At 33.7% G+C, this 26,183-nt stretch overlaps 1 protein-coding gene across 1 annotated transcript in view; it reads left to right on the forward strand.

The window, feature by feature from the left end:
• ZDHHC17 (zinc finger DHHC-type palmitoyltransferase 17) overlaps positions 1-26,183 on the forward strand; it is a 97,596-nt gene that overhangs the window by 53,205 nt on the left and 18,208 nt on the right. The window contains exons 8-10 of the mRNA XM_045844978.1: positions 8,067-8,192; positions 18,650-18,792; positions 20,427-20,527. Of these exons, the coding sequence (XP_045700934.1) occupies positions 8,067-8,192; positions 18,650-18,792; positions 20,427-20,527 (370 nt within the window). The remainder of the gene's footprint in view (positions 1-8,066; positions 8,193-18,649; positions 18,793-20,426; positions 20,528-26,183) is intronic.

Consider the following 26,183-nt stretch of genomic DNA (forward strand, 5'->3'; position numbering starts at 1 on the left):
TTCAGATTTTGGTGGCCTTTTCATTAATGAATTCTTACTTTTGAAAATGAGAGTAAATAATCTGTATTTTTATAGCTGAAGGGAACAGTTTTCTGGTTTCTTTAAAAAGGTCATTACAGAGAGTCACAGGTTTGTAGTTAAACCACATCATGGTAACTTTTAGTAATTCTATGACGGGGTCATTTATTGTCTTATTTTTTAAAAGTCAAGACCTTTAAATGTGGTAAACACCCTTATGATGTTTATAGAAGAGTCCCTCTTCTCCCAACAGACTCCTCCAGGAGAAGGATGAGGAATTGCCTAAGCAGAGCTCAGTTACCAGTTATACTCTGAGCGTTTAGAGATTTGTAGATATTTTATGAATACCTGTAAGAATTTTCTATTGGTAGTTTTACATTTTGGGTAACCATTCTCATTTTTAAAGCTTAAGGATCTACATCATCTTTCAGCAACAGGTTCTTTCAGTGAAATGACTTTAAACTTTTAAACATCATCTTTAAGTAATTTGCATTCATAAATAATTTGGTGCCAATGACAAATATTGTTTAATTTTGAGTAGAAGTCATATTTTTTTCTGAGTCATGTTTTTTAAATTTCCAAGGGATATGTGCTAGTTAAATATGAAAGGGATTCAAGCCATATAATTGTCTGAAATGGCAATCAAAAAGTAGGTTATCTCCTGCTGGATCAGGGTATCAATTTATGTTTCAATGTTAGTTCTTTCTCTGTTGGGTTCCTCTAAAAAGTGAAGGTTAAACTATTAAAATGAAGTAGCTTAGACTAGTAGTTATAAGAAGCGTAATTCAGTTAATATACTCAGTATTTAGATATGAGTCTAGTTCAAAATATTTAGTCCAAAGTAAATATAAAATCTCATTGGAAACTAAGAAATTGAGAAAACCATGTACTTTCTTTATCTTTCTCTCTCTCTCTCTTAAAATGTATAGTCTTCTTGTTTCTGCCATAGTTACTGACACATGATGGACACTCTTAAGTATTTGTTGACTGACTGAATGTTGTGTAGTTTTGAACTTCTAAGTTAGTTTTCATGACTTTAGTAGTATACCTCTCTGCCACTCTGAAATTGTAGAGATGAATTCTTGCTTTTCCAAACATTTTTAAATAGGAAACTCTGAAAGGTTCGTAACACTGTAATTAGTAAGTTATTAGTAAGAGATTACTTTATGTTTTATAACCTGAATTGCTTTAGAGTGCTATTTTTCTTTTCTTTGCTACCAGACAGACATTCCTAAAGTGATTGTGCACCAGGAATACCTTTCAAGATATTTAGTGGCATATTATTAAAAAGATAGAACCAGTTTCAATATGGCAAATAGTGGTTCTTCACACACTCTGTCAAGAGCCATATCAGTATGTCAAAATTACAGTAAAACCAAAGAATTACGACAAGATGACACATCGTTCTGGAGTTTGAAACTAATAGTATATATATTTTGAATGTTTAAAAACATCTTTTCTGTTGTCCATGGGTCTTTTTTCCTTTTTGCTTAGTCCTTCCACCCCTTAACCTCTCCTGCCTTAGTTGTCATCCTGCTCTCTGAGTGTATCCCCATTTTTCTTGTTAGTTCATTTTGTTCATTAGATTCCACATATGAGTGAAATCATATGGTGCCGGAGTCCAGCTCCAGCAGGTCCAGGGATTCCCAGTGGAGGGACGGCATCGGCGCAGGAATGACACGAGAGGTGCAGTTTCAAGCTCAACAGCCAGGCATCTCTGCTGGGCTCTTGAGTTCTTTATTTTTATACAGTTGGGTGTCTACATGTGGCATATGTGAAAGTAATCAAAATGAGGCTCTTAGGGCATATTTGCTTTGTCATTGTTCTGCAGAAAATATGACACAGACATAATAGGAAGTAGCTGTCCATTGCATATTATTTTGCAGGCTTTTAGCTCCTAATCTTTGCAATTAATCAGTAACACGTTTTACCACGTTATATAATACCTTAATTTCCTAAAGCTTAACTGAATTTTAATCGATATATTCTAAAGCCACAAGCTGGGCATGTAGATGGGCACGGGATTGTTTTAGCTCATTGGCAAAGGCCATGCAGAAGGCTTTCGTGGTCAATGTAGGTAGTACCTGTCTCTCACTTCTCACTTCAGTGCTAGAGCCCTGTCTTTCTATGCAAGTAATAATCCTTGTGTTGCTCAGTCCATTCAGCTGCCTGCCATTCACCTCGGTGTTGATGCATTTCTATTATTTGTTTCCATCTTTGATGTCTGACCTTTTTTGGTAACAAACACCATGGAGGCCCTGATCGCTTAAGTGCCTCATAGAAGGGGAGTATATAATAATCTTTCCAATATCCATTTATAGTTACCCATTGTGTCCCTTTATGATAGATTCCGGTATAGGGTAAAGGGGGATCAGTGGGCCTAGGAGTTAGAGGGGGAACAGACCATGGATACTGGTACAATGCTGACCAAATGTGTTTTTTGAATCTATTACTAGATCCCGGAGCCCTGGTTTTAAGGAATTGTGTAATAAGGGTGGGTATAGGGGCTTTTGTAGCAAGTAATCCTAGGAGTCTTTTCCATTCCCATTCTTTGAACTCCCTAACCCACTTAGGAGGACACTCTGGTGGGGAGTCACTCTCCAATGAGCTGTCATTTTTTTGCTTATTTCCAAAGAACTGTATTTCTTCTGTGGAATTGCCATCTGTCCTGGTTCCATGGTAAATCACACAGACCCTAAGCACGGGTAGTAATACAATGATTAAGCAGGGGAGTGCCAGGTACTTCCCCCCGCCGTGTCTGCTGTGCTTAGGAGCGCGCGGCTCCCTCTGTGACTGTGTCAGACAGCAGGACTGGGCTGGCTCCCGGCAATATGGTATTTTTCTTTCTCTGACTGGCTTATTTCACTTAACATAAGGTCCATCCATACTGTTGCAAAGGGTAAAATTTTCTTTTTAAGGCCAAGTAGTATTCCATTGTGTGAATGTCCCATATCTTGGCGATTTTAAATAATGCTGCAATGAACATAGTGGTGCTTATGCTCTTTCAAATTAGTGTTTTGGGTTCCTTCTGATATATTCCCAGAAGTGGGATCACTAGGTCAGAAGGCAGATCCATTTTTAACTTTTTGAGGTACCTCCATACTGCTTTCCACAGTGGCTGCACCAGTTTGCATTCCTACCACTTGTATAGAAGGATTCCCCTTTCTCTACATCCTCCCCAGCACCTGTTTGTTGATTTATTGATGATGGCCATCTGACTGGTGTGAAGTGGTATCTTATTGTGGTTTTAATTTGCATTTCTCTGATGATTAGTGACATTGAGCTTCTTTTCATATGTCTATTGGCCATCTGTATGTCCTCTTCAGAGAAGTGTGTATTCAGGTCCTTTGCCCATTTTTAATTGGGTTAGTATGGTGTGGTGATTGTTGGGAGGAGGAGGGATATAAGTGGACTGAATGGTAATGGAAAAAAATACAATAAAAATTAAATTAAAAAACTATTACAGTAAAATAATAACACCTTTTCTGTCTCCATAAAATTTTAGATAACTTCTCTTTGATCATGATATTTAAGTATTTCAGGTATAGTTTGTGAATTTAATGTCGTTTCAAATAAATACTGAACACTTGCACTCCACATTAACCATTGCAGAAACTTTTGATCAGTCTTAGTAAGAGAAATAATCTCTAATAAATTTAGACAGAAAGGTAATGGTCAGAGTAGACTATTTGAAAAGAATTAAATGGTTGGACCTTATACTTTTAATGTTTTCTAGGTTCAGACACATGTTTTTATTTGGTACCAACATAGGATAAACTGGAATGTAGCTTTCTTAACTAGTTCATGTGAATATACTTTGCAGAATCTAATGTTAGTAATTAAGCTAATTATTTTGCCTATAGAACTTTTATTGAAATTTATGGTATTTTTAAGTCACTTTTCTCTTTATGAATAATTCAGTTTTATCTCCCATGTATAATCAAGGTGATCTGTTGTCAAGAATACTTTAAATGTAATTATTTCCCTGGTAGCTCGTGGAATGACATTATTTTTAAAGAATTTAGTCTAAGGAGTTGCTTCAGCTGTTCAGGGAACATTTACACTTTCAGAGTGAAAATAATCTTTCTATCCATACTGGTGGAAAAGTAGATTTTTGTTTTAAAATGTACTTTTTATATAATTAAAATGATAAAATAAGTACCAGATGTCTTTTCTACTGGAATCTGGCATTCCTAATATGCCAAAGTCTAATCACCATCTTGTAATGGAAATATTTTACTAATTCATACAATAGTGTTCAGTGCTGGGATGTCACAGTATTTAGGACAGATTGTCTTTTTTGTTTATTTTTCTTTTTTAAATATTTTATGGTTTATGCTTTTTATAGTTGTCTCACTTTCTCCCCCTTTGCCCTCCTCCACCCACCCTACCCCCCACTTCATAATCAGTCCCTTCACAATTGTCCGTGTCCATGGGTTCTTCATGTGTGTTCTTTGACCAGTCCCTTCTCCTGACAAGTGAAGTCTTTATTCTCTCAGAACTTGCATTGTATTGAGGGAATAGAAAATAGTAAATTACAAAGACAAATGTGGTAGAGTGACGAGGGCTGAGGGGGCCACATCACTTGAGAGTGATTTATGCAAAGATATGTGGGAAAAGTCTTCCTCTATATGTAGAGGAACCTGCACGTGCAAGGCCCAGGGATAGTGAATAAGGCAGGAATAAGCTTGCTGTATCAGAGGTGCAGAAATGATAGCCTGGACCGATAGCAGTGAGGGAGGGAGTGAAGCCACTGAAGGAAACAGGTGCCAGATCATGCAGGGCCATAATAAGTAGCTTTAATTGTATTCTCAGTCATGAGAAACAATTAGAAGAATTTATGTAGGCTGGTTATATAATCTTTGTGTTTTAAATATTTTTAAAAGGTTATTTTGGTTGCTGTATGAAGAATGCATTAAATAATTAAGGAAATGGAAGGGACAGATGAAGATCAGTTAGGCTATTTGCAGTAAGTCAGGCAAGTGACGATTTAGTTTAAACTATTATTGAAGAAGTAAAGATGGAGGGAAACAAATTGATTTGGAAATGATAGTTTAAAGTAGAAATGAAGTAGATCAGATATGAGGGTGAAAGAAACAACATTGATGACTTATGTGTTGGTTTGAACAACTGAATGTTTTGTGATATGTTTTGAGGTTGTGAAGACTGAAGGAAAACTTTCTGGGGTGAAGGTGATAGGAATTAGTTCTGCTTTAGTCATATGTAGTTTAAGGTGGTGCCTTTTAGCTATGGGGAATGCCAAGCTAATTAAGTAAACTTAAATTGCTGCAAATTTTGAAAGGGGGAAATTTATTGATTTAAAAAATCAGCCAAGGTTCTATGTCCAGGAATTTGATAAGTAAAATTGATTTATACCTATATATTTTTGCATTTTTATTTCAAGTATTAAGAAAGAGCTTCACACTAATCATGAATTACAATAGAAAGATATAGCCTGTAAATCTGGTTATGGCTTTAATAGCAAGTAAAAGTTACATTCTTCTATGAAAAATTATACTATGTTTCATTTGATCCTATTTCTTCTAAAATGGCTGTTGCCTCAATAAGGTGAAGCTTAAGTTTCTCAGAAATCTCTCCCTATATTAACTAGGTATTTACCCTTGTAAATTAGTTACTTGAGTAAGGGATTCTATTCTTTTAATGCACAAAGGATTCTTTTATCAAAAGAAGTTAGAACTTATTTTGGAGACAATTCATATTAAATGGAGGGTAACTTGAAAATGGCTGTTTTGATCCTTAGAAAGATCAAAAAAGGCCCTATACTCTAGATTAAAGGTTCTTAATCTGGGACCCACTGGTAGATTTTGCTTAGGAAGAGGATCTATGGATCCCTGAAATTGTTATTTAAAAAGTTACATTTCATCATTTTTCTGGGGAGAGGACCAGTAGCTTTTATCTGATTATTCAAAAGAATTTAGGAATTTGAATTTTAAGTAATAATAGTGGGGGTGGTGATTTGGCATACTAAGACTTTTTCTAAATGACCTATGTAGTTGTTCTTTTTTATGGTAGCATCTCATTTATGGATTTTTAAAAAAGTATTTTACCTCCTTGCACCTGTTTTTGGTTATAGATAAATATAGATGAATTGAATATTGGGGAAACAATCTTTGAGTGATGCCGAAGCATTTGTAAATTTTTCTTTCTAAAATTATCAAAGGACATAATTTTTAGCATGTGAAGAATGTAAAATTTGAGCTTTCTTAACATATTGGAAGACTCTTTATGTAGTTTCTTTAAATTAGGTAAGAAACTGTTTTCAGACAATAGTTTCCATTACCTCTTAAGTAACCTGACCTAGATAATCTCCAAGGAAGAATTGTCCTTAGTTTTAATAATGAAATTCAGCTCATTTAGGCAAAATATGATTTTCCACTCTCCACCTTCCGTGTTTATTTTAGCAAAATCCTTGAAGAATTTCTTTTATACAAATCACTTCATCCATAAATACTCCATGAATTCTTGTTGTTACTGCTGTTCTTACTGTTTACTATTTTAGCTAACACATGGAGTGAGCAAGTATAGGCTTCATTCGGAACCCTGGTTTTAATACAGTTCTTTAAATTAATTGCTTGTTTATTTTACCAGCTGAATAAAAGAACTATACAAAAGCAGTCAGTTGACTAGAGGAGTAGTTGAAAGATTTCTTAAAGCTCCCTCCATCTTTTTATCTAGGCAATCCCTAGGTGTCACTGGCCCTCTAGTGGAAGGGATGCTCAGCTGGACCGAGGCAACTGCAGAATATTCTCTGGGAGTTGTTATCCAAGGGATTGCTTTTATTCAGGTAAACTTTATAGTTTGGATTAATTAGCTGGTTCTGACAACTTAGGTGATAGAATCTTTGAATAGGTAAGGGGATATTTTAAAGTAAATAATCCTATTTGTAGAAGACCCACCTAGATTAGCCTATTCCTAATTAAATACTATTCATCTTTTAATTAAAGGATTAGTTGGGCTTTTTGTTGTTATTGTGGTGTTACAGTTGGTAGCAGTGGCCTGTTTATTTTTTTGTTTGCTGCTTTTTGTTTTTCAGGTTTAAAAAAAAACTACTTCATACTTGATAATCATCCTTCATAAGTAAGGCACCTCAAGGCTCCTTATTCTTTTATTTTCATCCAGTTTTTTAAAATAAAATTTCAGTATTTTTCTTTTTTTAAGTAATTTTGAATATTCATTCATACATTCTTGAAATTTTGGCAAAGTGTTTAATTTCACTTTCATACTTAAAGAACTAGATAAGTGGAGAATATTAAATAGAATAGATATGTAGGTGTCTTACTACAGGAGAAATAAGATTTTAAAATTAATGAAGGCTAAAGGAAGCATAGGTCTAGATTTAGGAATGCTATTTCTTATTTCATATTTCCTTTAAATTGTTTTAGTCTGTTTACTTACATTTCTTGGCATTCTTTTTGTGGAAATAAAAAGGAGCTACAAGTTCATAGCTTGAGTTTTACTTTTTTGTTGTTATTGTTACTGCTCTTACTCGCTTTGGAAATTTTTGGGTGGGTGAATGAATTTAAGATGACAAGGAATGGCAGTATAACAGTATAGAAGTAGAAGTTGACTTTTCTTTTTCATTCCTGTTCTTATCTATAGACTTTTGTCATCACTGAAATTAAACTGAAAGTTCTGGAAATGTGGTATTATAGCAGGATGTTATATAGCAATAACAATTCCTAATGAAATATTTAAAGAATATGAAATAACTGATAAACTTCATGATATCCTCTGATCCAGCAGATGCTGAAATACCTACTTTTTGATTTGCTCTCTAATATAAGTCAAAATGCAAGTAAAAATAGAATCTGTATGAGTAAATAAAATTTTATTGTGCCTTGAATAGGAAATTAAAATAAATAATATGTAATGATTTAGATTCTTCTAGTAATTGACTGCCCAACATAAAAGCTGTATTAATGAACTAATAGTGCATTTAATTTATTTTTATGGATGTACTTTAAAAGTTAGTAACTAAAATATTTTGCTTTTTCTTTTTAATGTGAAATTTTTCTACTTACATTCAGGGTGAGTCAGCACTTGATTTGGCAAAGCAGAGAAAAAATGTCTGGATGATCAACCATTTGCAAGAGGCAAGGCAAGCAAAAGGATATGATAATCCATCTTTCCTTAGAAAGCTGAAAGCTGATAAGGTAAATTCAAGTCGGAAAATTTTCAAATATATAGTCTTTTTAAGTAAGATTCATTGGTATACTTTCTTAACATGAGTATTTACAGCCTTTAATTTTTACATTGCCAGTGTAATTTTTAAAATAGTATTTCATTCAGTATAAAATGAAGGTAGATAGCAAAGTATTCAGGGCTCCACCCATTTGTCTGATGGCCTGTTTGTGTTAAGAAGGGTATATATGAAATTGTTTTAATCTCTGTAGTCTACTAACATAAATTTTAGTTCATTGATTCAGCTAGCCTTTGCTGAGTAATAGACAAATAAAAGTTTTCCTTGTTTAAGTGCATTTGTTAGTATGGTAATCAATTGTGAAAAATCTTAGTCCTAATACATATCTTTTTTTAACTCCTCACAACTCTACCTCGAATTAGTTTAAGCTTTTCATTCTTTTGTACTATATTGTAACTTTTTTTAATAAGAGGAAACATATTTTTCACTTTTCCTAGAAACCCAATATTAGACCTTTCATGTACCTTCCAATTATAAACTATGTGACTTTTGGCTCAATTGCTTATTTGTAATTATGTGATTTCAAACTAAGAACTTTTTCTCAAAAAAGTCTGTGTTCCTTAAAAATTTCTCTTAAAAAAGGAAAAATTAGCTGACTGACAATTTCTTTGTATACCTAAGTAATTAACAAGATATTTGCTAACTTGTCAGTATCACTACTTGATGGCATTAAGCTTTGAGTATTTTCTTATGTATGTCTCTTTCAGGTTGTTCCAGTGGTAAAACTGTTGGTTTAAAGTTAATATTGATCTGTCTGTTATCAGAACAAAATGATAAGTTTTGGATAAAGGGAAGCATTTGAAAACATGACTCATTTACTTGTAGTTCAGACTTCCTTAATGAGCTGAAAAGTTTATTGTTGTATTACTTAGGCATCAGAGAATTAGATTTAATGTTTACAAACTTGCCTATTTTTAATACCATAGTTTAGAATAATGAACAGTTTTTACAAGTTACGTTAACCCTTTCATTTCACTATTAAATATGATATAAAATGGTTTATTATTTATTTTCTTTGATGTCACTCTATCCTCTAGTATTTAGAGCAGTTTTGCTCAACAGAGTGAAAAATAGCTGATGTCTCATAATAACCAAGCTAATAATAAAAGTATCTTATATTACTTTGGGATGTCTCATAATCTATATGCTTTAATTTGTTTAGTGTAAATATTTTAAAGTTTTAAAAAATAATATCAGATGAAAATGACATTATAAATTCCAGATAGTCATTAACATTTAAAGTTACTTAATATAGCAGTAGTGAACTACATATCAGGTTTATGTGTTTGGATATGATTTGTATTAATTTTTTTATATTATATTTTATTGTTTATGCTGTTACAGTTGTCCAGTTTTTCCTTCTTTATATCCCTCTAACCAGCTCCCCTACTCCCTCAGGCAGCCCCCACACCATTGTCTGTGCCCATGGGTCATGCATATATTCTTTGGCTGTTTTATTCCCTATGCTGTGTTTACATCCCCCATGTAACTACCAATTTATACTTCTTAATCCCCTGACCTTATTCACCCAGTCCCCCAAACCATCTCCCATCTGGCAGCCATCAAAATGTTTTGTGCATCTATGATTCTGTTTCTGTTCTGCTTATTTGTTTATATTGTTTTTTAGAATCATAGATGTATGATTGATAGATATATGTTTATTGCCATTTTTTATTCATATTTTTTTCTTCTTAAAGAAAACCCTTCAATATTTCATGTAATATTGATTTGGTGATGATGAACTCCTTTAGCTTTCTCTTGTCTGGAAATCTCTTAAAATTTTTATATGTCCTTTGATTGTATAATGATTGCTGTGATGGATAGAGTAATTTTGGTTGTGGGTCCTTGCTTTTCATCACTTTGAATATTTGTTGCCGATCCTTTCTGGCCTGCAAAGTTTCTTTTGAGAGAGCAGCTGACAGTCTTATGGGAACTCCCTTGTAGGTAACTAACTGCTTTTCTCTTGCTGCTTTTAAGATTGGTCACTTTTAACCTTTGACATTTTAATTATGATGTGTCTTGAGGGGAGCTTCTTTGGGTTCATCTTGTTTGGACTCTGCATTTCCTGGACTTGTACGTCTATTTCCTTCACAAATGGAAGTTTTCTGTCATTATTTTTTCAGATAGGTTTCCAGTTTCTTGCTCTCGCTAACACCCCCTTGATGTGAATGTTGGTATGCATGAAGTTTTCCCAAAGGCTCCTTACACTGTCCTCATTTTTTTGGATTCTTTTTTCTTTTTGCTGTTCTCATTGGTTGCTTTTTGCTTCCTTATTTCCAAATTGCTGATTTGATTCTTGGCATCATCCACTCTACTGTTGATTCCTTGTAAATTGTTCTTTATTTCAATTAGTGTATCCTTTGTTTCTGATTGGATTTTTTATGCTGTTGAAGTCCTTATGAAATCCTTGAGCATCTTTATAACCAGTGTTTTGAACTCTGCATGTAGTAGCTTGCTTGTATCCATTTTGTTTAGTTCTTTTTCTGGAGTTTTGTTCTGCCCTTTCAACTTGGGCATGTTTCTTTATTTCTTCGTTTTGGCAGCCTCCCTGTGTTCATTTCTGTGTGTGTGTTAGAGCTGCTGCATCTTTTGGGGCTGGTAGAGAGGATACCTAATGTAGTTGGTATCCGATAGAGTCCAGCGACACAGCCTCCCCTATTACTCAATCTGAATACTCAGGGCGTACCCACTGTGTGAGCTGTGTACACCCTCCTATTGTAATTGAGCCTTGATTGCTATTGGCACATTCAAGGTCAGCCACTGACTGTGTTCTATCCAGGGGTACAGAGCATAAGCTGCAAAGTGATCTGCAGATGGCTGCTACTTGTCCCAGGTTTGGAGGTGTCCAGATGACGCCAAGTCTTGAACCAAGGCTGGCTGTTGCTAGGGCTGGGCCTGGGGCAGCTTAGTGAGAGGTACAGGGCTTGCCAAAGCCAGATGCTGCTTGTTTGAAAGAATTTAGGAAGATCTGAAGTATAGGCCAAGACAAGCCACTGGTATTGAAAAGCCAGTGGGAACAGCTTGGGTGGGTCTGAAAGTTGGATGGAACAGGGCTTCAGGGAATCACTGGCATGGGACAAAGAGCGTGAGCCAGTTTGATGGAGTCTAAGATATGGTTCCCCAGTCCTGCTGTGTTAGGGGAGGGCCCAGAAAAGGAACAGCGGACTCTGCCAGTATTTCTTTTTGTGAGAAAGCTCTTGCCTTATGTTGGACAATTCAGTTCCTCCCCATGTGTCTCTGAAGTCTTTCAATCTGCTGCCCCCATGCTGGAGCTAACAGGGAGTAAATCAAAATAAGTCTTTGCATGGGCCTTTTAAGAGGAACTGTCAGGGATCCCAGCTGTTTCTGTCTTCCACCACCTCAGTTGCCACTGGTTTTTGCAGCCAGAAGTTATGGGAACCTTCATGGCCCTGGAACCCTGGGCTAGAGGGCCTGGTGTGGGGATGGGACCCCTCAGTCCTCAGCTATCCCTCCTGGTATTTATCTGCCACACATGGGTGTGGGACCAGCACATTCTATGATTCTACCCCTCCTACCAGTTTCGATGTGGTTTCTTCTTTAATTCTGTAGTTCTTTTTTTCTTTAATTCTGTGGTTGTAGGACTTACATCCAGCTTGATTTTTGCTGGTTTTAAATGATGGGTGTTCTGTAGTTTAGTTGTAATTTTGATGTGATTGTGTGAGGAAGTGAGCCATGTTTACCAATGCTGCCATATTGACCAGAAGTGCTGGATATGATTTGGTTTAAAAAAAAGAGAGAGAATTTCATTGAAAAGTTTAACACAGTTTTATTAACATTTGTATTTATCATGGTTAGTTCAGAACTTGAGTAGTCTAGTGTTTTTTGCATTGTTTGTTTTTTTTTTGCATTGGTAGCTTTAAATATGTTACCTTTTAAAAAAAGGTTACTACATAAAAATATATATTGGTTAGGGGCTTTTTTGAATTAAGTACTCGTAATTATTTAGACTGTTCTCTTTCCATCTGAATTAGAGAAATTTAAATCATGAACCTGATTTGGTAATCTGTGAAGTATGTTCTTATTTAAAACTACATAAGAAAACAGTAACACTTAGGGCTCAATAGTTTGTACTTAAGAGTAAGTCATCACAAAAAGTCCCATCCTCAGCTATATCAGTGGAGACCACATAGGAAACAGTAATGAGGCACTGCTCTCAGCTCCAGAGACGTCAGTAGAGGTACAGTGGAGAGCTAGAAGTCCCAGTTTTGCTCAGCAGGAATTAGGAGCCCTGTCCTTAGGTGTTAGTGGAGGCCACGTAGGAATCCTGGATTTGCACCCCACCTAGCAGAAGTAAGAAAGAGCCTCACTCACCTCCCAAGCTACACAGAAGAATCCATCTAAATGGAAAGGTTTAACTAAGATCCAGTGTCTCATAATACCCAGAATGGTCAGGTTTCAAGCAAAAATCACCTATCGTGCTAAGAACCAAGAAGATCTGGAACAATGAAAAGAGAATCAACAAGTGCCAACAATATAAGAGCTGTTAGAATTACCTGATGAAAGATTTTAAAACAGTCATAAAAAATCTTCACTGAGTAACTATGAGCATGCTTGAAACAAATGAAAAATAGAGTCAGCAATGAAATAAAAATATAGAAATAGAATATGAAGAAAAACCAAATCAGAATTTTAAAATGAAAACTACAATGGCCAAAAGAAATTATTGGATGGACTTGACAACAGAATATAGGAGACAAAGGAAAGAATCAATGACCTTGAAGATAGAACAATAAAAATTATTCATTTTGAACAACAAAAGGAAATAAACTGTTAAGAAAAAACTGTTACAACCTCAGAGAGCTGTGGTTATAACAGAATACCTAACATTAATATGATTGGAATCTCAGAAGAGGAGAAAGAGGTGAAGCTGAAAAAGCTCTCAAAGATATAGTAGCCAAAAAATTCTCCAAATTTACTAAACGATGAAACTACAGATTAAAAAATAGAATTAATCCTAAACATAATAGACTCAAAGAAATCCTCACTGAACATACCATAGTCAGATTTCTGGAAAAAATAAAAATCTTGAAATCCCTTTACCAATAGGATTTAAAACAATTCAAATGGCTAGAAGATAGAGAGAAATCATAGACCCCAGAAGGAACTGGCACATTTTTTCCAAGTGCTGAATGGAAAGAACTAGCCACCCATCATTCCATTCCAGTGGACAGTATCTTTCAGAAATGAAGGAGAAGTCAACACATTCTCAGATAAAGGAGAATTAAGAGAATTTGTCATCAGCAGACCTATCCTAACAGAATGGCTAAGAGAAGTTTTCTAAATGAAAGAAATGATAAAAGCAAGAATCTTGGAACACATAATTATTGTAGACAAAACTATGGGTAAATACAGTAGACTCTCCTTCTCTTAAATCTTCCAAATTTTGCTTGACAGTTGAGGCAAAAATTATGATGCTGCCTGCTATGGCTCTAGTTTATGTAGAGAATATATTTCAGATAATTTATAATATAAATAAAGGAGGGTAGAGGGACATAAAGGGGAGTAAGCTTTCCAGACTTCACTTGGACTGGTAAAATGAAAAACTTATCACACCAGTACACTGTGATAAGTTATGTTTATATAATATAATATTTTGAGTAATCATTAAATAAACTCTACTCAGCAACACTATAGGTAAATGAAATAGAACTCTAGAAAGTTTTCTGGTAACCCACAAGATGGCAGGAAAAAGAAAACAAGCAAAAAACAGAGCAGACAGAAAACAAAAAATAAAATTATAGACTTAAACCCTAACATATTAATAATTATGTTAAATGTAAATTATATAAATATATGAAGTAAAAGACAGATATTGGCAGTGTGGATTATAAAGTGTGACCCTACTATATGCTCTCTATAAGAAACTCACCTCACATGTAAGAATATTATTAAGTTTCTTATATATGGAAATAACAGCATGGGAACAATATGTATCCCTGATACCAAAACCAGCCAGAGACACTACAAAAAAGAAAACTGTAGACCAGTGTCCCTCATAAATATATGCTCAAAACTTTTAAACAAAGTATTAACAAATAAAGTCAGCACTATATAAGAGGAATTATGTACCATGACCAAATGGGGTTTATTCCAGGGATGCAAGGCCCACTTAATATTAAAAAATTATTTAATGTAACCTACCATATTAACAGATTAAAAATGAAAAATTTAATGATTGTATCAATCAAAAAGCATTTACTAAAAATCAATATCCATTCATGATAAAAGTCTGAGAAAAATAGGAATAGAGAAGAATTTCCTGAACTTTATAAAGAATGTGTGTAAAACCTTCAACTCATATTGTATGTAATGGTAAAAGACTGAATGCTTTACCCCCAAGATCGAGAACAAAGCAAAGATATCCCTCTTACTGCTCTTATTCAACATAGTACTGAAATTTCTAGCTAGTGATAAAAAGGAAATTAAAAGGCATATAAACCAGAAAAGAAAAAAAATAAAATTGTCCCTATTTGTGGTTGACATTGACTGTCTACATAGAAAATACCAAGGAGTCTGTGAAATAAACTTGTAGAACTAATAAATGAATTAAGCAAGGTCATGGGATATAAGGTAAGTATATTTAAAATCTATTTTATTTCTATATATTTGGAATAACCATGTGGGCATTGAAGTTAAAAAATAAAGTACTACCTAGATTTGCTAAAGAAACCTCAAAATTTAAATACTTAAGTGTTAAATCAAACCAGACATGTAAAGTACTTTTAAAATTTTTTTTATTTATTTATTTTTAGAGAGAGGTGAAAGGAGGGAGAAAGAGAAGGAAAGAAACATTGATGAGCAAGAGAAACCAAAAGGTTGCCTTTCTCATGCCCTTAACAGGAGACCTGGCCCGCAGCCCAGGCATCTGCCCTTACTGGGAATTGAACCTGTGACCCTTTGCTTTGCAGGACAATGCCCAATCCACTGAGCCATACCAGTCAGGGTCACATAAAGTACTTACGTACTGAAAATTTTAAAATGCCAATGAAAGGAGTCAAGGATGATATAAATAAATGGAAAGACATACTGTGTTCATGAATTGGAAGACTCAACATAGTAAATGTCAGTTTTCCCAAAACTGATGTACTAATTCAATGCAATTAAATAAAAATCCCAGCAATATTTTGTTATAGTCAATATATAGGTTGACTATATTCCTCCTTTGTTGCTGAAGGAATAAACTGAAATCAATAGAACAGAATAGAGTCCAGAAATAGAACCACCAAGGTATGCTCACTGATTTGACAGAAGTGAAAAGCAATTCAACTGAGGAAAGAACCTTTTCAACAGATAATGCTGAAGCTTATGGACATACATATGCAAAAAATAAAAATTAAACCTTACTCAAATCTCACACCATATAAAAAATAAAATAGTTCACAGACTTACATGTAGAACATAAAACTATAAAAGTTTTAAACAGAAAAATCATCAGACTATAGAGGTAGGCAAAGAGTTAAGACTTGACACGAAAAGCATGATCCATTAAAGTAAAATTGATCAGTTGGACTTTGAAATTTAAAAACTGTAGTTCCATGAAACACCCATTTTTTAGGATGAAAAGACAGACTTCAGAGTGGGAGAAAGTATTTGCAAGACACATATCCAATAAGGAACTAGTTTTCAGAATATATAAAGAAATTTCAAAACTCAAAAGTAAATATCGATCAAAGTAGAAAATAGGCTAAAGACATGAAGAGATACTTTACCAAAGAAGATATAAAAATGGCAGATAAGTACATGAAAAGATGTTCAACATCATTAGTCATTGGGGAAATGCACATTAATACCACAGCAACTTACTTTCATACACCTAAAAAGTTGTGAATTGAAATGCTGGTGAGGATGCAGAGAGACCAGACTCCACACATTGCTGGAGGGAATGTAAAGTAGTGCAGCACTCTGGAGAACAGTTTGACAGTTGTTTTTATAACTTAATATGCAATTATAATACAATCCAGAAACTTCACTCTTAATTATTTATCCCAAAGAAATGAAAACTTATGTTCAAAGAGAAACCTGAATGTGAATGTTTATAGCAGCTTTATTCATAATAGCCACAAACCGGAAGCAACCCCAACATTCCTTCGTGGGTAAACTAGTATTAATACATTCATGCCATGGAATATTCATCAGCAATAAAAAGAAATGAACTAATAGTACATGCAGTAACCTGGATGAATTTCCAGAGAACTATGTTGAGTAAAAAAGACAGTCCTATAAGGTTATATATTGTAATATTTCATTTAATAGTGAAATATTGCAAAATGACAGAATTACAGAAATGTAGAAAAGATTAGTGGTTGCCCAAGGTTAATTATGGGGTGAGGGTAGAGGGTTTGAGTGAGGTTGTTTTAAGACAACAGGAGGAATCCTTAGAGTGATGGAAATACTCTATATCTTAGCGGTATCGATGTCAATATCCTGGTTGAGGTGTTGTATTGCTGTTTTGCTGGATGTTAGTAATTGGGGGAACCTGGTTAAAAGGTACTTGGGACCTGTCCATTTTAGTTATAACTGCATGTGAATCTACAGTTATTAAAAAAAGTTTAACTAAAAAATAGATTACTGAATTGTAGAAGCTAAGTGATGAACATACAGGTATTTAGTATAAAATTCTTTGAGATTTACTCTATATTTGAAAATTTCCATAAAAATATGAGAAAAAATAGATTTCTCATATTTATAAAAGCATATCACCATTTATCCCTTTATAATATTATAATGTGCACGTTAAATGACAGTTTGAAAACAAATCTAGAAATCCCATGCATAGGTATTTAACCAAGTGAAACAAACTTTTGTTACACAGGAACTTGTATGTAAATGTTTATAGTGACTTTTATTCACAGTCATCAAAACTGGAAACAACCCTAATCCCTTAGCTGAGGAATGGATTTTAAAAAACACCTGTGATAAATCCTATAGTAGAATACTACTCAGCATTAAAAAAGAACTACTGATACATGACAACATGGGAGAATGTCAAAAATATTCTTGAAATGAAAGAAGCCAGACTTACATGATTGTATTCAGTATCATTCTGTTTATATGACCTTCCTGCAAAGAAAAAGGTGTAGGGACAGAAATCAGGTTAGTATGTGCCAGGAGCTTCAACTGGGGCCAGGGGTATTTACCAACTGGATAGAACTGTTCTGTGTCTGATTTTCTTGCTAGTTACTCAACTGTGTATATTAATCATAACTCAGAGAACTATGCAGAAAAGATGAATTTACTATATGTAAATTATATCTTGTTTTTTAATTATGAAGAAATGTGGTCATTGCTGAGGGAAAACAAGTATATTGGCTGAAAACAAGCCAGATTACAAAGAATTGTAGAAAAGACTCTTTCAAATCCTACCTAATACCCTGACTTACACATTCTTTCTTTCAGTTTTAAATTTTCTCTAATGTCTTGATATAAAATTCACAAATACTCACAAATACTAGAGATGAAAAACAGATTGGAAGGCTTACTTATTTTACTGCAGCATAAAATTAAATTCTGGAATTTGATGTGTTTAATTATTCTAAATTAAAATTACACATTTAGTTCAGAAATTAATTACGGTGGTTGAATTGGGAAAGACATGGCCACTTACATGAAAAAGTATATAGTTTTTCGGCTAAGGTAACTTAAGAAACTCAATAGAGGCATATAAGTTTGTAAAGGGCTGTTATGGGGAAGAGGTAATAGACTTTGTGTTGCTCCAAATATAAAATTGTGGTAGATGTTATAAGGAAGTAGAAGTAGAGAGGTTTTATACTTGGAATAGACTTGCTAACAGCCAGACCTGTATAAAAATGAAAGTTACAACTATCTCTGGAGTACTAAGCATTCTACTTTGATATGTTTTCAGAGGCGCGTAATCTCCATTCTACCCTGTAGATTGTTTGCTTTTATTATCTGTTTCATTTTAAAGTTTCGATATACTGTTTATATGTATCATTCAAAATGTCTTCTCCAGGCTAAGCATCCTCAGTTTCTTTGTCTAATGTAGTTCTTAGACCATCAATTATTCTGATTGTCCTATCTCTAGTTACCACTGCCCCTGGTAAAATGGGGTGGTATTTGTCATGAACTGTTTTCTAGCCTGTCTACGTGTTAGCAGCTGGTACTGCTCTCATCTTTATCTAGACACACTCCTATAACTTCTATTCTCATTTTTCATAATTTTAACAAAGTACTTTTAAATTATGGGGTTTTTTTGTCTGTTTCCAGAAGACAGAGACTAGCACCTTGAATAATACCTATTGTACATATAGTAAGCATATTTGGATGAATGAATTTCACTCTGTTGCATGTTTTCACAAAGACAATAATGGTTCACATTGAAATTACTTCAAACATGCAAAACTTTCTGACTAATTGTTTTTTTCTGTACAGGACTTTCGACAGAAAGTAATGCTAGGAACTCCTTTCCTAGTTATTTGGTTGGTTGGATTTATAGCAGACCTAAATATTGATTCTTGGCTCATTAAAGGGCTAATGTATGGTGGTGTTTGGGCTACAGTGCAGTTTCTTTCAAAGTAAGTGACATTTGTAACTGTATTTTTAACTAAAAGTGAAAGATTATAATTTGGATCCTGCTATATAAAAAATTACTGTTTTATATGTTCAGAACACTCTATGTTACATGTTTGATCTTCATTCAATGTTAAAGAATTTTGGCAAATTTATATGTGAGATATTTAAGAATTTTAACATTGTTAAACTGATTCTAAAGGTGCTTTCAGTGACAGTCTAGTATTAATTTTTAAGGCTAAAATATAGTTTTAAAACATTTCAGTAAAAGTGGACTTGGGTTTATTGAACTCTAAATGTAATCTATATATTGTTTATTTTTAGGTAATTACAATACTTGAGTTTACTTTGTTTACCTTTCCATAGGAATTCTTTTTTCTTTGGTTACAGGCAGTTTGCAGGAAAGAGGTTTGATTTTAGTAGCAAGGTAGAGTCTAAGCATATGAAGTAAACTCAGTTTTTTTAGATTAGTATTTTGTTCTCCCTTTTTTCTTTAAACACTGTGATCATTTCTCTTTTTTTCTGTCCTTAGATCCCATTTCCTTAATGTTGCCCAGATCCCATTTCCTTAATGTTGCCCATCTAGCAAACCTAGGCAGGTGTCTGTGATCCAGAACATGTCACTTAACATCCATTCATTTCTTTAGTACTTTGTTTTTTTACTTCAGTTTCAAACAAGAGTTCTGCACATAATTTACACAGAGATGAGAATGACCAGCAGTGCATTAATGTGTTAATTCTTAGGAAGGGGCTTAAGTCTAGGTCATTAATCTCATTTAAGTGTTCCTAGAAGCTTTGAGGGCTGTTATAAACAGGAATTCACCAAGATTTTTTAAGTTGCCTACATGGATGGTTGATCCTGCTTAACTTTGATGAAATTTATTAATAATATAATTAATATATTAATAATATAATAAATAATTAACTTGGTTTTCCTGAATTCTAAATGCTGTAAATAATGACCTTGAGTTCCACTAAATTAGCAGTTCATTTTACTTGAAAAGATGTGATGAAGACTTAACAGCAGCATGTAGGTTAGGAGAAATAATGATGATGTATAGAGAACAATTTGAAAATTGCTTTATACTTATTTGTCAAAATTATAACATGTCATCAGTGAATAATATGCTGAATGATAGCATTATTAAGTTGAATTTTTGACTAAGAGCATAGGAGTTTACTGAAATTTTGACATTGAAAAATAGTGGAATATAATTTTAGCTCTTGGTAAATTAAATAAGGAGCTTCAAAATCTCGCTGAGTCATCAGCTGTGAACTCATTTATTGTTGGTTACTATGAAAACAGCCTTGGTATTTAAGCATCCTGGACTTCTAGAGTTTGGTTAAACCAGAGTTTATCATGCAAAACATGTAATTTTTATTTAGATATGTAAATACTCATTTTCATAATGAAATATATAACTCAACTTTTATAAAACTTATGTTTTACAGGTCCTTTTTTAAAGTTGTAGAATGTTCATTTTATTGCTCCATAACATTCCATGCATAAATATACAGTTTATTTACCCATTATACTGCTAATGGGCACTTAGGTAGTTTTCCTTTTTTAGTAACTTTTTTTTCTTTTCTATTTTTTTCTTAAAAATTATTTTTTCACATTTTTTTATTGTTGTTACAGGTCCTTTTTTGATCATTCAATGCACAGTGCATTGCCCCTTGGAATATATTTGGCAACCAAATTCTGGATGTATGTGACGTGGTTTTTCTGGTTTTGGAATGATATCCTTTGGTTATAAAAGTCTTATCTAAGCAATTTTTATTTGTTTTTTAAATAAGTGTTTCATAATAATTTAACATTAACACTGAACTACTCACCATTAGCAACAGTAAAACAATATTTCTAGAGAAATAAGTATGAATGGTATTTCTAGAACAATAAATATGTAAATATTTTTAAAATGTTACATATTGACTAGGTTGCCTTTGAAAACTACTTTTAATAATACCAATAATAATAATAATAGCTACTGTTTATTGTGTATTTAAAGGGCATTTTCTTAAATACTTTGTATCACTTAATATGCATCTTGTATGTTAGTGTTATCTCCATTTTATAAATGAGAAAATTTAGGTTTAAATAGGTTAGAATATTATCCTTGTCCAAGGCCACCCAACTAGTCGCAGGTATAGGTGGAATAAAAACACATGCTTACCAGATTCTATAACATATTCTAAACCTTGCTTTTAAACTGTGGTTTTTATGTTTTAGTATCAAACTATTTTCTCTAAATATTTTCTTAATTTCATAACATTATATTGCTATGGTAGCTAACAGTTAATTTTCTCTTGTGCTTCATTAGAAGCATGTAATGCCAAATCTTCAAATGTTTGCTAATGTCAATAAATTATTTCAATGTAGTAAACTTTTAAGAAGTAATATAATTTCAAATTGTAGATGTTTGTGTATGTGTGGATGTCAAAAAAGTTAAGGTCAGTGTCAACTTCTGATATTTTTGCATAGGAAAAGTCCAGTCAGGAGATTGTCTGATTTGTTATAATAAAAGTACATTTCTCATAAATGTACTTTTTGTTAATAAGTCATTTTAAAAATATTTCCATAAAGTATATAGATATGTTTTACATAAATTAAGTTTTCGGTGACTTAAATGATTGTAATTAATACCTGGTTTCATTTCACAGCCTTGCATGTTTTAATACTGTATTCTTTTTGTTCAGTTGTCCTGTATTTTAGTTGTAAAACAAAACATGCTTATTTTATTTCTGAGAGTAAGGCACAATTATAGCTACATTGTAATTGTTATATTTTTATAGTGTATATGATTGTTTTCAGAAAGTATAGTACTTTTAAAATATTTCCTCAGGCCCTGGCTGGGTGGCTCAGTTGGTTGGACCATCATCCCATACACCAAAAGGTTGCTGGTTTGATTCCCTGACAGAGCATATAGCTAGTTTGTGGGTTCAGTCTCTGGTCAGGGCATGTATGGGAGGCAATCAGTCGATGTTTCTCTCTCACATTGATGTTTCTTTTTTCTCTCTCTCTTCCTCCCCCTCTAAAACCAATAAATACATTCTCAGGTGAAGATTTAAAAAATATTTAAAATACTTAGCATAATTTAGTGAAATTTTTCCATGTGACAGTTTTTACTAGCTCATTCTGTCCTTGAATTATACTCTGACATAAAAATTGTTCTTGAAGGATTTATTATCAAACCTTAGATTTGTCTTACTGCGATATTTAGTATGAGTAAAACAGATTTGCTTATTTTCATTACCTCATCTATTTTAAATTTCTAAAGAAAGCGCTGACCTCTGAAATGACTTCAGTATTCCAGACATATTTTCTAACTTTATTTCCTAAATTGGACAGTAAATTTTATGTTCAAGAAAAATATTAGATTTCCATCTTAAAATAATTTTAGACTGTTGCTAAATCCTTAATCTGTTATGCATGTAAGTGGAGAAAAACAGGAAAATTAGTGAATTACCAAATAATGAAAACTTTATGTCAGACTTTCTTATATAGTATAATTTGAATTTATTTTCTTTATTTTGGTACAGGAAAAAAATAGCTTTGCAAATTACCACAGCTTGGGAGTTGGAAATGTGAGAGGTAGATTTTGAAGGGAAGGCTAGAACAATCAAGTCTATTTCATTGCCCTATTTGAATAATACAATTCATTTTTTAAATGCACAGAATAAATTGTACATGCTAGTTTTTCAAATAAAAATTGTAGCATGAGAATACTAAGTTTTCTGCTTGTTTATAAAAGAGGGTTGATCATAGTATTGTCTCAGAGAATTCTTGAAAAGATGAATGTAATATAAAGATATACCTGTCGTATAAGAAGTGTTAAGTAAGTCCCTGCTGCTATTTATATGTGACTTTTTAAGTTTGTACCCCAGTGGGCTTTAAATGTACATTTACATATTTGAATGTGTATGTGTATATCTTACTCATGGAGTGTGGAATGAATCACAAATAACTTTAAATTCTGATTATTTAAAAAACCCTTTATACTTCTCTATATTGTAAAAGAACCATATCTCTAGATCCTATATGAGTTTAGAGCTATATATTTTGTTTTCCAGTATTAAATTTCTGAGGCCAGAGAGAGAGCTCAAAAAACCTGAAGGAAGGTAACAGTGAGGAGCCCAGATTAATTTGTAGTGGACACACAAGTATTTAGGTTTAGACAGGAAAGAGCCATGAAGTTCATGGAACAGGGAATGATTACAGAGATAAAATAGCAGCAACTGTCAGGGACTACCTCTTTTGCTGACCCCGGTCTCCCCCACTGTTGCTTCTGTCACTTTTGTTATACTACTAAGGGTATGTATGTAATTAAAGCTGATTAGACTAGCTTTGAAAAGGAGAATTCCAGTCAATTTTCATTATTCATGGTAGTTACATTCCACAAAGGGGAAAAAGAAGGTTAGCTTCCTCTAAGCCTCTGGTGAGCCAGTCACTACATAAGCTTGTTTTACATGTGTTTCTGTTTAAACATCAAATTTAATATTTATTTTTGATTTGTTAACACTGACATCAAGGGGGAAGGGTTTTCAGAAACAACTAAAAAGGATACATGGACAAAACCAAGGTGGTTGGTGGGATCAGGGGAGGGAGGTGGGGATGGTTGGGGTGGGGTGAGTGAAAAAGAAAAGAAAGAAAAACAAAATGTACAATGCTGTTTTCTAACTGATGGGAAAGTTGAGGTTCACAGAAGTTGTGTGTCTTGCTCAAGGTCCCATAGGTAGGTGATTGTCAAGTCTGGTATAGAACCTAGCCTTTTGAACTGCTACCGTGTGTCTTCCAATGTCTTTATATTATACCCTAAACATAATTTTAGGTTAGTAAACCTTCCTGTAAAGCAACTTGCCAACCTCTAGAAAGAATTTTAAAAATATTCTTTGATCTCATAATCACTCAAGTAGGTAATCAGGGAGAAAATAAAAAAGATTTATTTACTAGGATGTTTATCATAGTACTATTATAATAGAGAAAAATGGTAACAACCTAAATATCCAACCTTAACACAGGGATAGTTTTATCAGTTATACTACATATGGCATGGGATAAAATAGCCATTAAAAATGCTTTTTAAAGACTTAATAATATGGGCTGATACTTAAGATATAAGTGAAAAAATACTAAATGTTATTTACAGAGTGATTCTAGTTTTAAAATACACAATTTATATGAACTAGAAGTGAGTACATGTAAAATTTTAGCGGTGATTATCTCTGGGTGTTAATTTCATGAGTGATTTTTATCTTGTTTCTTGTCATTTATGTATTTGAAAATTGTGTTGACTGTGCTTCTTTTATAATAATCTAAAATTCACTGTTACAGCCAGTACAGTGAACAGTGGTTAGAACTACTTTTAAAGTATTGACATTAGGTTATTAGAAATCCTTTATGTCTAAAAATAAATTATTTTCAATTAGGTTTTGAGGTCAGTGAAGTTTTTGAACTCAAGGTAGATACAAAAAACGCTAGAGCCTGGGATGATTACACATATAAAACTGAAGAGAGTGCGAAATTATCATTTTCCCATTCTCTTCTATGCATTTTCCTCTTAAGCATTTTTTCTATAGTTTACTCTTAAAACTTCTTCAATTTTCTGTGTATCTTTCCTAGTTTCTTTCTAATACCTTTCCTAATACCTATTTTTAGGTTTCCAATCACCACCACCAATATTGCTATAAATATTCTCTTTTCTTTCTCTTTTTTAAGTATATTTTATTGATTATGCTATTACAGTTGTCCCATTTTTTCTCTTCTTTATCCCCTTTCACCCTGTACCCCCCTCCCTTCCAGCATTCCCCCACCCCTTAGTTCATGTCCATGGGTCGTACATATAAGTTCTTTGGCTCCTCCATTTTTCTATACTATTCTTAACCTCCCCTTGTCTATTTTTTACCTACTAATTGTGCTTCTTTTTCCCTGTATTTTTCCCTACTTTTCCACCTCCCTCTCCCCCCGATAACCCTCCATGTGATCTCCATTTCTGTGATTCTGTTCCTATCCTAGTTGTTTGCTTAGTTTGTTTTTATTTTTGTTTAGGTTCAGTTGTTGATAGTTGTGAGTTTGTTGTCATTGTATTGTTGTAGTTTTTGTGAGGGGTTTTTTGTTTTTGGGGGGTTTTTTTGGATAAAAACAATTTGTAGTTTTTATCTTCTTTTTCTCAGACCCATTAACATTTCATATAATAAGAGCTTAATGATGATGAACTCCTTTAACTTGACCTTATCTGGGAAGTACTTTATATGCCCTTCCATTCTAAATTATAGCTTTGCTAGATAGAGTCATCTTGGATGTAGGTCCTTCCCTTTCATGACTTGGAATACTTCTTTCCAGCCCCTTCTTGCCTGTAAGGTTTCTTCTGAGAAATCAGCTGATGGTCTTATGGGCACTCCTTTGTAGGTAACTCTCTCCTTTTCTCTTGCTGCTTTTAAGATTCTTTTGTAATCTTTAATCTTGGATAATTTAATTATGGTGTGTCTTAGTGTATTCTTCTTTGGGTCAGACTTTTTTGGGTCTTTCTGAGCTTCCTGGACTTTTATGCCTGTTTCCTTAACCAGATTGGGGAAGTTTTCTTTCACTGTTTTTTCAAATCAGTTTTCATTTTTTTGTTCCTTCTATTATCCTTCTGGTACCCCTGTGATTCAGATGTTGGAACATTAAAGTTGTCCCGGAGGTTCCTAAGCCTCTCCTCAGTATTTTGATTTCTTGTTTCTTCATTCTGTTCCAGTTGAATGTTTATTTCTTCCTTTTGTTCCAAATCTTTTATTTGAGTCCTGGTTTCCTTCCCTTCACTGTTGGTTCCCTATATATTTTTCTTTATTTCATTTTGTATAGCCTTCACTTCTTCCTTTATTCTACATCCATACTCAATCATTTCTGTGAGCCTCCTGATTACCAGTGTTTTGAACTCTGTATCTGATAAGTTGGCTATCTCCTCATCACTTAGTTCTTTTTCTGGAGTTTTGGTCTGTTCTTTCATTTGGGCCATATTTCTTTGTCTCAGTGCACCTGTGACGTTATAAGGGCAGAGCCTTAGGTATTCACCAGGGCGGAGCAATCCACTTGGCTGCGTTGTGGCATTGTATGCAGGGAAGGGGCCTGAGCGGTAACAATGCCACTTACTCAGCTCGTACCCCACTTTTAGCACATCCCCCGCTACCCACAAGTGAATTGCTCCCTTCTGGTGCTGATTCCCAGGTGGGTGGGTTTTTGTACATTCTAGGATCATGTGGGTCCCTCCAACAGACCCTCCTGTGAGACTGGCAGTTTCTCCTGCCACTGCAATCTCCACAGGTTTTTACAGCCAGAGGTTTTTGAAGCTTTCTTTCCTGATGCCACAACCATGGATTGCATGATCTGTCTCACTTCCCAGTTATTCCTCCTGGTTTA

Source organism: Phyllostomus hastatus, unplaced genomic scaffold (assembly GCF_019186645.2).
Source record: "Phyllostomus hastatus isolate PE091 unplaced genomic scaffold, TTU_PhHast_1.1 phas_contig_432, whole genome shotgun sequence".
Taxonomy (NCBI): domain Eukaryota; kingdom Metazoa; phylum Chordata; class Mammalia; order Chiroptera; family Phyllostomidae; genus Phyllostomus; species Phyllostomus hastatus.